Source organism: Strix aluco, chromosome 14 (genome assembly GCF_031877795.1).
Source record: "Strix aluco isolate bStrAlu1 chromosome 14, bStrAlu1.hap1, whole genome shotgun sequence".
NCBI lineage: Eukaryota > Metazoa > Chordata > Aves > Strigiformes > Strigidae > Strix > Strix aluco.
This window is the reverse complement of record NC_133944.1, coordinates 20527365-20541123: the sequence shown is the minus strand read 5'-3', so window position 1 is coordinate 20541123 and position 13759 is coordinate 20527365. Positions and strand designations below refer to the sequence as shown.

The 13759-nt window shown below is 40.2% G+C and overlaps 1 protein-coding gene across 4 annotated transcripts in view; it reads right to left on the bottom strand.

Moving 5' to 3' along the window:
* Window positions 1-13759, bottom strand: part of SMPD3 (sphingomyelin phosphodiesterase 3) — a 120730-nt gene that overhangs the window by 18527 nt on the left and 88444 nt on the right. For all 4 annotated transcript variants that reach the window (XM_074839402.1, XM_074839403.1, XM_074839401.1 and 1 more), the window contains one exon: window positions 5973-6048. In XM_074839402.1, the coding sequence (XP_074695503.1) occupies window positions 5973-6048 (76 nt within the window). The remainder of the gene's footprint in view (window positions 1-5972; window positions 6049-13759) is intronic.

The window sequence follows — 13759 nt, the reverse complement described above, 5'->3', positions numbered from 1 at the left end:
AGACAAACCTCAGGTGTTAGGACTTCTCCTTCCTACTGCTATTAACTTGGGAAGGGTTGGATTTTCAAGAATATCTTGGGGGCAGAGTGGTGTTAAAACAACAGTTAAATACAAACTGAATCAGAAATGTTCAACCAGGCATGATTTGATACAATCCTAAATAATTAAATACCAAAAAGAACATGACCAGGTGAAGTGAGAGCTTTAAGCAGGTTCTGAAACTGACTCATCTCTTCAAACTGATAATTCCAACAGCAAATAATCTGGTTTTTTTCTTCCACTTGTGTTATTCCCGACAAATCTTTACCACTTGGGCTGTACTATAAAACCAGGTACAAGTGCTTCCTGGATCTATTCCCTAACCTACCATTTCTAGTTATTTGTACCTGAAGTTCAGCTGGTACCCTCATCACACAGCCTGACACAAATCCAGACCAGTGCATTCTTGGGAAAACCCCTTGCTCCAACAGCACAAGAAAGCCCTATGGTGAAGACATAGCTAGACAAAAGCACAAGAAATAGGTCATGTGGAACAAGTACTGCCCAGAGCAGGTGAAACTAACCACAAAAGGTGTGTGTGACTAACGTATACATTCTGCTTAACTAAATATGCAGATGAAGTTACAGATTCTCAGAGAGCATGAGCTTGAAAGGGACCTCTGGAGATCTCCTAGTCCAACCCCTCTGCTCAGGCAGGTCACCTGCAGCAGGTTGCTCAGGACCATGTCCAGTCAGGCTTTGAGTATCTTCATGGTTGGAGACTCCCATCACCTCTGGGGAACCTGTTCCAGTGCTTAGTCACCCTTGCAGTAAAAAACTTTTTCCTTTTAGATGGCATTTGTTGCAGTTCAACTTGTGCCCATTGCCTCTTGTCCTGTCACTGGGCACTGCTGAGGAGAGTCTCCCTCCATCTTCCTTACACCTTCCCATCAGGTATTTACACACTTTGATAAGATCCTTCCTGAGCCTTCTCCTGAAGCTGAACAGTCCCAGCTTTCTCATTCCTAGTGAAGCTTATTCCAATTCATGGACTGTCCTCCTCCTGCAGCACCTGAATCTTTCTATCCAGTCTTACCTCCTTAGGCCAGTGCTTTCCTCTGGCCTGCCTTTGTTTCCTCATAACTTTTAAGCATGGTGCTTGTTGACAAGAATGCAGTAACTTGTCTTGTTCCCCACAAAGTCCCGATTATATAAATTGCTTAACTGTCTAAGGTGGGCTTTTACATCCCTGAACTGTCAAGGGTTTTTTGCATTTTCTGTGAATTATCCATGCATGGCTTCACTAGGGTGAGTGATAAAATAATGCAGCCGTTACCATATGGGCATAAAACTCAGGCAGCAACCTGTCACAGACCAGCGTGAAGAATGTAGCAAACCCACTTAACTGAAACACACAAAGGTAAAATTCTCCAAAACTGAAAACTCTTGAGAAGAACAAAAAACAGACAGGCAGAACTATTCTAGGAGGATATTGTGAAAAGCGTCTGGTAACATGCGTTGCTATTATTAAAAAAGCATTAACTACACAGTGACATACATCTCCCTTGGTAAGAATGCTGAGCCTTTGTGGCAGCACCGTACACCAGATAACCTTAGGGCTCTACAGAAAAACAGTAGGCTTGGAACTCTAGAAACAGATGACTCATTTCTTTTCAGAAAAAGTGTAGAACTTCAGATTGTCTGGCGTCTCTGATTATCCCCACTAGAGGTCATAGAAGTAATTGCACTTCAGTACACTCCGTGGAGCGTGTGCAATGAAGTGAGATACATTTCCATAACAAAAGATGGGATCCTCTAATGCAACTTGAGTATAACTGCTTTCTGAGATTAATATTAAACTAATGGTATCCAGCCTACTGCAGCTACATGGCAGGCACTGCACGTATCTGCATGCAAACGTCACTAGTGAGACTCAGTCTGATCAGCGCCCAGTGATCAATAGCTTTGGAGATGAAGATAACTGAACTAATCAGACACCTAAGTGGAGGAGAAGCCAAACCTGAATCCAGAACAATCAGGGGAGCAGACGTTTCAGAAACGGCTGCGGAAATGGAACAGTGTCAGTAAATATTAACAGAAGAGAACTAGGCAATAACTCCCAGCACTAACATTCAACTTCTTCCAGCCTTCAGCTCCAATTAAACATTCAGATAGAATCACTGATCTGATTGACTGCCACCAGTGATTAACCAGAGGATACAGGTTTCTGCTAATTGCTCTACACTCTTTTCCTCAGTAACTGGCCTGGAAAAATGCAAATAATTGTGTTATGACTGGTTCCTGCAGTCAGCATTTCCAAATTCTTTGCAAATTCCCTTCAGCTTCAAATTTTGTGGACGGATGAAAGGGTAGTGTGGGAAACCTCCGCCAGCATAAATAAATACTTCACCTTTGATCATTATAGGATAATCATACTTGCCCTTTCCATTCACTTTGGAAATGCCTAAGTGAAATCCTGGCGTAAGTTAGAACTGCAGGTAGGTACTATCCACCGAGGAAGACTGTTTTGTCCCACTCTGAAAGACGTTCGAAGGAGCACTATGGTGGTTGAACAGAGCAGCAGACAGGCCTAGTCAGAGGAAATGAAAAGATCCAGTGGAGGTTTTTAAAACCAGAGTTCTCAGCACTGATAAGCGCTATGGGATATATTGGCAGGGAACCTGGGGAAGATGAGCAAAAAAAGCTTGTAAAGACTAGTCAAAATGGAAAATTGTTTCCAAGTCACAACCAAAGGTTTCAGTTTAGCTATGAGACAGGCTGTGTCACACCTGGCAGTGTGACAGATTAAGCAGACCCCTATGCTTGTAACATACTTAATGCAGGATAGGCTGGGAAAACAAAACAAAACAAAAGCAAACCACCCCCAAAAACAAAACAAAAAAACTTTTATTCTGCTGGGTTACTTTTCTTCTAGGTCAGGTCCCCAGTCAAGTGCAACACAGCCTACAACAGCAGTGTTAGCACAACTGAGCGGGGGCAAGGGCAGGCTGCCACGGTGTGGGTACACCAGCTTTGCTATTTCACGGACACATCTGGAATCACTGCCTAAGGAAGCTTAGTGCTGAAGTTACTCCTGACTGCAGCCAGAATTTCAGATGCTGAGGGATCTCCCTCAGCCCTGAGGTGAGTTCTGCTTAAGCTCTGTGTAGGCTTGTGGAACCTGGAGCTGGTGCTAGAGGAGCAGGAGTTGCCAGTACCCACACTGCTGCAAGAGTAGATTCGCACTAAACCCGCACGGGGACACGAACGAGGTTATGAGACCGCATCCAACATGCTATGTCATCTGGACCTGGGCTGGACTAGCTTGAGGCTTACTCTGTTTTGATGGCTTGGTGGGGTGTCTGAAAGGCACGACTCAAAGGGACTTGGGAGGTGGGAGGATTCTAGGCAGCAAAACCTGTCCAGAATATTAATCACTGACTAATTGAAGGACATAAAAGAACCATGTAAACTTAACAGCCCCATGGAAAATAATTACATTCAAGTCTCATTAAAGGATCCCTTCATTTGTCACTGAAATGCAGCTATTTCCACAGAGGAAATGAAGAGCTGCTTCATAGCACCATTCAGTAATAGGTAGAGAATTGAGAGGACAAGCTACAGCTAATTCTAAACTTTTATTGGAAAATGTGAATGTCAGGTCTGAAAAAATAGTAATTGCTCAGAACAGAGTTGAGCCAGCGCATCTCTCAAAAAAAGCAGCAGTAGTTCGTCCCTGACTATAAGCAGTTGGATCCCTTCATTTTACACTCACATAAGTATCAGAAGTGTCAAGTGTAAGTTTATGTATCCTCGAAAGGAAGCCAAATTGCACTCAGCCATGTATGACAAGATGATTTAAATGGCTAACCTTTTAAACAGTGCTTGTTTTTATAGATACCACATCTTTACATCGCTGAACTGTTTTTTGAATAATTTTTTTAATGTGTGAAATGTTATGAATCAGATGATACAAATCAGAAAGCACAGCTCTGCCAAACCTATGAACTTTAGTTTTCCATTTCATTACATAAACTAATATGATATATCAAAGGACAGTTAGAGTCTTAAATCATTGTTTGCTCTATGTGAATGTAGTTTGAACCAGATAAGCCTAAAAATACGAAGCGAGAACATAAGTAGGAAAATGAAAGGTTGCATTTTACCCTTGAAGAAGCTGTAGACTGACTTTGAAAATAGAACATTACTTCCCTGGTTTTCTCCCCTCCCCACTCTTCCTCTTCAATATTTTAGGGACTTCACAATGCGGTTATCAAAGACTAACTGAGAATACATGACTAGGTAGTAGAGAGGAACAGGACTAAAAATGGAGGTTTATAACCTTAACTAGAACAGCAACAAATCTCAGCTCCACAACAGGAGTCTCACAGTGCATTACCATAATTCCAGAGTTAAAAATAGAAAACCCGAGAAGGACGTTAAAATGTAGCTGAAAAATTAATGAATCTTCTTTAGAACTATCCAGCCTCTCTAATGTACTTCAGGGACGGCCGTTTTGTTCCCCAGTCAGTCTCTGCAACTGAAGCACTGACAAAGTTAGAATGAATGCCAGCTGCCTGACTGGGCTAACCCAGACACGCTGCAGCACACAGGTTCAAAGTTCTACATTTATAATACATTACTGTCTTGCCTCCGTCTGCAGCACACATGCTGTCTTGAGGCAGCCTAGGAGGGCTATGTTGTGCTCCACAGCTCGCAAGAGTTGCATCAAGTAAAACTAAGGATATCCACCCCTCTGGCTAAATTAAATTCTGCTTTTACACAAAGTAAACGTTTGTAGATGTGGCTTTTATTATATTACTAACCTACTCCAAGTATAGAATTAATAGTTTTGATGCAAAAGATAGGAGAGATACATGAAAAATTTTCCATAGACATCTCCAAGAATTTTAAGTATCTGTCAATTTTAATTGGTGAGTGTTGAGGCAAACAGCTAAAAGGGAGAAGCGTCTTGATTTCAAAATGTATGCATCAGAACACTAAAAACGGAATAAACCGACCCGAAGTTACTAACTTCTCTTTCCCTTGCTTTCTGGACTTGGGTTGTAAAATGGAGGTAAGGCCACCCATCTACCTTAGTCTTGTTCTGAATATTAAAAGGAGAGCTGAGTGTTGAGCTACTGGCATTAAAAAAAGGTCATAAAATGTCATAAGATGGTGGAGGAGGAATGGGCTCTACCACAGCCTGACAGAGCCACGTGAAATTCAGTCTGGTCATGGGAAGCAGTGGAGTCCACATATCTCAGAGATACAGAAATCTGCTATTAAATAACACCTCATTCTTTTTTAAGATAATTCGGTGGAATTTCAAAAAAAATCCTTCCACACCCTGCTGAGAGTTTTTGCATTTTATTTAACGACCTTAAAAAACTGTTTTATGAAACAGAGGACATGAGCATGCTGTGTCATGCTGTAGTAAATGTAATAGTGGAACTGCTTTTAAACGTGACCAAGAGAGTTTTTCAATGAGTGTATTAACTTGCTAGTCATTTATGTATGAAATTTGCAGGTCAACACCCAGAGAATTTGGGCTTATTCCAGCTGCTGATTTCTGATGATGGAAAAACTGTCCCAACTTGTACCTTCTGATAAAATCCCCTAGTTATGTACAAAGAAATTTTAGTTTATATGCTGATACTCACAGTGTGGGTTGTTAAATGCTGTTGAGTAATGATGACAGTAATGTATTTGCTAAAATAACAGTATTTGGTTAAGAGGGAGCAAAGAAAAGAAAAGCTCTCAAGGGATATTCTTGTTTGTGTCCTATAATACTTAATTACTCAAGACTGAAAATGTGAAGTTTTGGGGATATACATGTTTACCCTCCTTCCTTCACTATTTCACTGCTATTTGCAATGCACACTGCGCTTTGCCAGAAATACTGGAGGAGCAACACTCACTACTTTTGCACAAGAATACCACCACAGGCCTGGAAATAGTGAAAAACTAAGATAAGCAGATTAGGACAGTACCTGCAATAGCTTGCAAGTGAGTGCAGGAAATGTATCCCACAATTCTTTGGTCCTGAGGTGTACTTCCCACTTGCACCTGGAAGGGAAGGAAGAAATAAAAAGGTGATTAATGGAAGAGCTCGTACAACTCCGCTTCCAACGCTGGCTGTGCAGCCTTTGTACTCGGCATGGGCCTTTTTCACCACTCCTTCCATCTAGCTCCCTTTTGAATACTCACACACTCACACACACACAAAACCAGCAGAGACACACACTGGGGTTTACTGGGGTCCCACTTGCTGCTCGCACACTGACTTTCACCTGATCACCACTACTTCAATGTCGCGATTTTTTTATCGACAACACGCCAAAATTTGACTTTCTCCTGCTCTTTGCAATCCCGTTGGTTCTCTGTGCCAGCTGTGTTGCCACCCTTTTGCATCCCAGCTCTTGTTCATATGCAGGGTTCAGGCCCACCACTGAAGAGCCACAGAACACTGGTAGCAGCAGCAGTCTAACTCTTGGTGTCTGTGTAAGACTAGAATGCAGAAGGAAAAAGTGCCAAGGGCATCTGAGGAAAAGGATGAAACATGGAATAAATACTGGTTTTGACCATGTTTTCTCCATTCCACAGCAAGTTTTGAATTTTGATGATTTTTGACATTCTTCTACAAAGGTGTTTGGGATTTTTGCTGTGTCTCAGCAAAGTGTTTATATTCTTCAGGTTACAGCAGCAGCCCCCATGTCTGTCAACCAGAGGAAAACACAACGCGCACCCCCTGCTCTTACCGACGAACTTTAAAAAATATGTTTGCTGGTAGACACACGGGCAAATTAGAATCAAGTTCTGGTTAGGTTTTCAACTCTATTGAAGGTTTTGGCAGTTCAGAACTTACACAGCTGAAAATCGAAATTCCCAATGAGGATCAAGATTTGGATTGAGGCAAGAAACTAGTTTGAGCGTGTTTTTCCTGTTGACAATTAATGTGGCAACACTGCATAGACTACTAAAGAAAATGCCCACAGAGGAAAGTTGTACCCAGGGCTCAGGAAACAAAACCACAGCTGACTGTCCTTCACAAGGCTAGGCTCAGATTTCATCTGACACCTCTAAATAACAAGCAGAGCTCCATTTCATACAGGCACAATTTTGTCAGCTTGGTTGGTTTTCTTGTTTTTCAGCTATCCAAGAACCATCTGATTCATTTTATAACTGGAAAGTCAGCTTTGCAGTAAGTGAATTTAGAAGTCATTTGTACTCAACAACGGCTTGTTAACTTTCAGTTTTTGTTCCAGCCAGAAGAGTATGTAATAAACCACTTGCATTATTCTGTCCTCAGTCTGCTCAGTCCTCTTTTGGACAGTTTTTCAGCTGGATATTGATGGTGTTCTTAACTGCTGTTCCCATACAGTTATCCTGCTTCAGGGAGGGTGAAGGCAGAGGAAGACAAGGAAAGTACAGGCAGTCACTGGTGGATCTGCCCCTAAGCCAGAGGATTCTCCTGAGCATCCCAGACTGGTGCAGAGTCTCACAGGACGTGCTGATCTGCTGGCGGCTGTTAGTGACTACTGCAGAAGCTCTGCTACGCAGCCCTCTTTCTTCCTCCCTCAGGCTGCCTTGGTCTGAATATATCACGATGTCACAGGTGAACTAAAAAGAGTGTTTTCTCCAATTTTTTATGCAACATATGCCATTCCAATAGAAAAGTGGGAAACCATTAGTTTATATCCTCTACTATCTAGGGCAGGCAGGTGTATGAATTGTATTTTCCAAACTTGATAACTCAAAATCAGATTTTCTCTTCAATGCTGAAAACTATATATTGTAAAGTCTTTATGAGTTTGTAAATTTGCAGTCTCCTGCTACAGAGAGAACGTGTGCACGTTGTACATCTTTCAATGCCATCTACTGTGACCACTCTGTAGAAAAAATACTGCACGTAAAGTTTTTTGCCTTATAGCAGAATGTGCTGCTTATAATCCCCTTATTGACTAAAGCAGATGGAATAATTTTCAGTGTCTCTATCCAGAAAGTAGAAAAGATTTAAGTCTAAAAGCTGAACATCCAAACATAAATTATAGTCAGTTGAGAAAGAGAAGTCAACTCAAACTGGCTTTAGAATTTCCTGTGCAGCCTTAATGGAGTGCCTGACAGTGCCTCAACCCATCAACCAATTTATGCATAGGATCACAGTCATTTCCATTAATCATAAATAAATATGTATCGTATGGTGTGTCCCTGTGTGCACAGATCTATACTGAAACAGAATTGGGATCTTTGGCTCTCAAAGAACGACAGGAAGCAGCCTAGAAGAAAGACTGACTGCCGCTGTGCACGGGTGGGGTTGCCAGCCCAGGGGGACTGTGCCCCAGGGCTCTGCGCTTGCTCCGAACAACGCTGCTTTACACACCCCCCTGAGGGGAAGAGGAGGGGGGCTTTCATGAGCACTCTGCTAATTAAAAAACAAAAGCTCAAAAGCAAGAGCTGAAGACATTAACATAATTAGAATTTCCTTGGAAAGTGCCAGCATGGAAGTACATCCAAAGCAGCTTGTCTCCCAGATTTCACATTTCCTCCAACTTTTTTGACTTTTGGGGTTGGTTTTTTTTGAGTGGCAGCATTGATGTAAACCGCCAAGCAGAGTCATTTTGAGTTAATCATAATAGAGGCAAATATTTGTGACAACTACTAGGAGATAAAATAAATACCCTTGCAGCCTCCTAGTCAATTCCCAGCTACAGTAGAAACATTAGTATATTAAATATGGTCGAAAATAAAATAGTAAGGAAAATATGATTATTTAGTCTAATTTGGTGTTTCACAGATGGACAAGGACTATGGGATGTGCAGACAGGAAAACTACTTGACTTCTGAAATATTACAAGCCCTGTAATTCTACATAAAAACATTCCTTTGTGTGGCCAAATACTGTAGCTACTTTTAGACTGTTTCATTTTCAAGGGTATGTTATCTTGTGGTGAGTCGGCGTGAGCAGCCACGTGGCAGTCCTGCAGGAAGACAACACTGAGTGTTCATTTCAGCCTGCAACGTGGATCTTGGCAGAAAGGTTCTGCTTCCATCAAACCAAATCAGCACTTCACAAATAAAACATAATTTTTGCTCCTTAATACAGAAGAAACTTCTAAATTCACATTTACAAAGAAAATATATGTAAGCAAATAAGCCAGAGTGGCTCCTTCACCATAAGCCTGGCTTAGGTTCACCTCAACTGTTCTACATTAATAGCCCTGTATTACTAATACATTCATTGAATTACCCTTCTACAGGGAACTACTTCAGAATCTGCTTTCTAAAAATCATTGTATAGTCTTAGTTGTGTCATGGACCATCCTTCTATGTCTGTGGAAATTTACAGGAAGGTAATATCTAAATAAATTTATAAATTCCCAATGTTTTAAAATAGGATAATTATTACAAGAGGAAAAAGTTGTATGTGATACCTTGTTAAACTCTGATGTTACCAGAGGTAAAATTAAAACTGAGAGAACATATTTGTGGTTTAATAAAGTGTCCCAATTATATAATTTTGACAGAAACAAATTAATATTTTTCAATATTATGCTGAAATATGCAAAAGATATTCCAATGCTCAGTACATTTGCAAAGGTTAAGTAATCAAACTAGCCAAACATTTGAAGCTAGGGGCGGATTCTGATCCCTGTTACACCACTGAACATTGCATTTTATTAGCCAGCAGGGGGGGAGGGCATAAAAAGCTCATTACAGATGAGAAAGAGGTTTTTTTCCATAAAGGGGAAAGCCTGCTAAGGGTGTGTTTGGAATTCAAAATGCCAGTTTCTACTGCTATGTATTTGCATTTGTTCCCTACGTGTAAATTAAATAAATAAGTGCTAAACTGACAGCTCTGAATTTTTATCTTCAGTCAAGAGTACTGACTGTGTCAAGTACACAGAAGTACTTGACATCAAGTACTTTTTATTAAAAGATTTCATCTCTATGCCATAGCACATTAGTACAATCTGTTGGTGAGGCCATGCTGAAACTGTGCTGTACTACACAAAATTGTGTATATTCCTGTAATTGTGTATCAAAAACTTGTCCTATATGGACTAAGGAGTAGTATGTCCTCCAGTTAGACTGTTACCAGGTAATAAACAGTGCTCATGAAAGAAATCAAGCCAACAAGGCTATGGCAGAAAGATTCTCGTTGAAAAGAAAGAAAAAAAAATGTAATGAGTAGCAACAGTTGAAATTTTAGAGCTAGAGTGAAGGAAATAACTTTAAATTCAATCACATTACTTGCTATCATGGGAATTTTCTGAGCTAACTAGAAAATCTTGCACATCTCATGTTTGCCATACTCTAGTATAGTATGTATACAAAGCTGCAAACATGACAAATATGGTGTCTTTAACAGTTTATATTTACACACATCTGTCCCAGCAGTGCAAAACAGTTCTGTTACATCTGGATGTCAAGAAAAGCATCAACAGATACTTAGGTAAAAAACAGGGAAATGCTACCTCAATACCAGGGGTATTTCAATACCAGGTTAAAAAACAGCTTCAAACATGTCACTGCTGTGTTAATATATCAGCAGCTACCTGGAAGGAGATGTTCTTTAATGTTTAAAAACATGGGTCATGCTATACATGAGAAATCTCATGCGATTAAAGAACTAAACTAGATTCTCAAACATTGACCAATAATGAGTAGACAAAACCAAAAGGTTTGTTATGAGGGGAACTTAACCTTCAGTCACATTTTCTAAAGCATCACATTGCCAGGAGGTAGCCATTCAAAAAAAATCCTAAATAGACAGTTTCTTAAATATGTACCCTCCAGTACGAAGGGTTTATACAGATACAAGTCCAAGCATATGCCATTGCCTCTTCCTTCATGGGACGCAAATCCAGGTCTGCAAACGAGAAGAGAGCTAAAATTTTGGTGTACTCCTGAAGAAGAGCTTCACAGGGTTTATCACCCCACAATCCCCATGTGGCCAATAAACCCAAAGCTGGGAAAGGTAAATAATCTGAACGCAACATTAAGAATCCTTCAGGGAGATGGGATGTGACACAGAATAGCTCTAGCTTCAGCCATTATAGTTTAATCACATCTTGGACTGTAAATGAGCAAAACCATTAATTTCATCAGCTTAGCTGACCATGAAGGTGTCAGTTCTGCCACTGGAATAAACGTGACCCGTAGTAGTGATTCCTGCATTATTCTTTTGAGGAGGGTATGTCTCCAAAGTGTATAGCTCTACCACAAACAATTTCACAGTCAGAACAAGAACCAAGCTAATGATGTTTATATTATGAAGAAAAACTAGCCAGGCTGAAAAGCACACCTGCATGCTCTGTGGAAAAAAAATCTCTCCTCCTTAAAAACAAAAGCTTGAACACTGCATGTGCAAAGAACATCTTCTAAGCAGGGACCTACAGTTACTGTTTGTCTTAGAAATAAACCACCCCAGACAGAAAATAAGAGAAGGGCACAGAAACAGACTTTACAGTAGATGTGACACTGACTTACTCCCACAGAAACCATCTAACCATATGTAGCCAATATCGTTTAAGTTCAAGGGAAGCTCCATTAAAAATACAGGAGCATGAGATTCAACCGAATTACTGCAGATAAAGCAACTGCAGATGCACAAGTAGCGGTATCTCCACACACACTCGTGGTTCAGACCTCCCCGGTTTGCTGCTCTGAGAGCACTGGTGACAGTACCCTGTTTGTACCGCCCACTTCAACTGCTGTGGGAATATCAGTAAAGACATCCTATGTAATTATAATGAGCAAACAGTAGAGTGAGGAAGAGAAAAGAAATGGAAAATACAGTTGCTCTTTCTTTCCAGGACAACTTTTCTGTAATCTCCTGAATTGTATCAACCCCTCCCGAACGTTTTTTTCCATTTCAGCAATTTTCCATGATAAGCAGGAGTCAGCACCAAGAAATTAACTGGAATAGCCAGTCAAACTGTGCTCAAGTCCCCATTCCTGTTTCTGTCAAGAGAAGATGCCAAGGAAAATTTACAACTACTCACATTCACAGTTCAAACATTCCTGTCCCACAGAGGTGATGTAGACTAGCAGTACCTTCCAAGAAAGATGTATTTTATTCCTGCACTTTGTGTTCTTTGTAGTAGTTTTTTGATTAGCTTAGCCATAGTGTAAAAAGATCTACCTTCTTTTTAGTACTTTAACAGCTCTGCCCTTTGCCTTCAGGGATGTAGCAGCTTCTAAAGAAGACGCATTAGTTAAATTACTGATTTATTATTATATTATTTAAGCATATTAAATAAAGTTTAAAATGTTATAAAGGTCAGCTCAAAATTCTGTTTGATGCTCTGTAATTCTTTCTAGCCACATTTGCACTTGATTATTTCGGAATCCTATTTTTCCCCACCTACCACCTGACAATTACTGTTTCATGAACTCAGAGAATTAGTTATTTGGCAAAGCTTCATTAAGCTTGTATGTGAGGGGAAGTGGCTGTAAATTGGTGCCATGAATGAAAGGCTCTTCCTCTTCTGAAGAGGATAAAGCCCACAATTCACATTCTCTCTAGCCTGTATTTCCTTCTGTGCAATAGTTTTAATTTGTCCCCATTAATGAAGGGGGAAAAGACCGTGATTAATAACATTAATTATATCAAAGTGAAGGAACATGGTGCAGTGCCATAGTAGGATCTCCTTCTTTTTTAAAAAAGTCTCAGGCAGTTTATTGGACTTGATCCAATTCCTGCATTAACATTTTATAGCAGAAACTGAACATGTGGAAAATGTTGAGGTTACCCTCCTGACTTAAATGGCACAGCTTTAGAGTTATCTAAACAAATTTCATGAACAGCACATCTCTTTTATAAATCTTGGGATAACTGCAGATACTGGACAACTGATCAAGGACAAGAAAATCAAACCACTGAAATCTCTAGATGATCTTTTACTGGGGTCAGAAAACAGCCATTCCCCTTTTCTGTGTAATCCTGAGGTAAAAAAGCTTCCCCTCAATATGCTGTGCAACTGTGTAGCAGAAGTTGCCCCCTCACTCTCAGCCACAACACATGCTGGCATGGGACAGTAAAAACAGCTTAAATTGCCCGAGCAAAATGTATCTGCATCAGTAATATCAAAAGGGAGAATCACAGAGGTTAATTTAGGGAACCCTCATTTTACCATACAACGCAGGCACCTTGAGAGTAGCAAATAGTAAAAACTGCTTCAAAGCAGTTTTGCAATCAGAGCTATTGCTCCTTCTACCATCTGTTACCACCATATCAGCTCTTTTGAAAACAAGTTCAGCTTTGCACATAAAGCAAAGGTTGCTAGGTTTCCTTTAAGCAATGAATAATAACATGTTCTCTGCACAATTACTGTACTTCCTGAGAACAGCGTCAATTTTCAGAGAATTTGAAAAGTAAATCTGCTAATAAGCTTAGGAATTAATATTAATTAAGCACAAGTTCTTTCAGAAATTTAGCAAAAACCACAACACATCTTTTTTTCTTTTGATTCCTTTTGATTTTGTTAGTATACTATTTATTAGCTTTCAAACTACTGACATCAGACTGCGGTTTTACATTTGCTCTATGTTCACACACTGTGTTTGATGCAAGAATTATTATTTTTGCTAAAATATTCTCTCTTGGCAGATGCCAAAAATCCAGAATAATCTCCTACTAAGAACGGTAAGAAGAACAGCCTTCTATGCAACATACTTCCGTATCTCCCAGTCTCTGTGGGAGGAGAACCACTCCAAAACCTCTCCTCAGTCAACAGCCATTCTGAGAATGATACCTCTCTCGATATGCATTTAC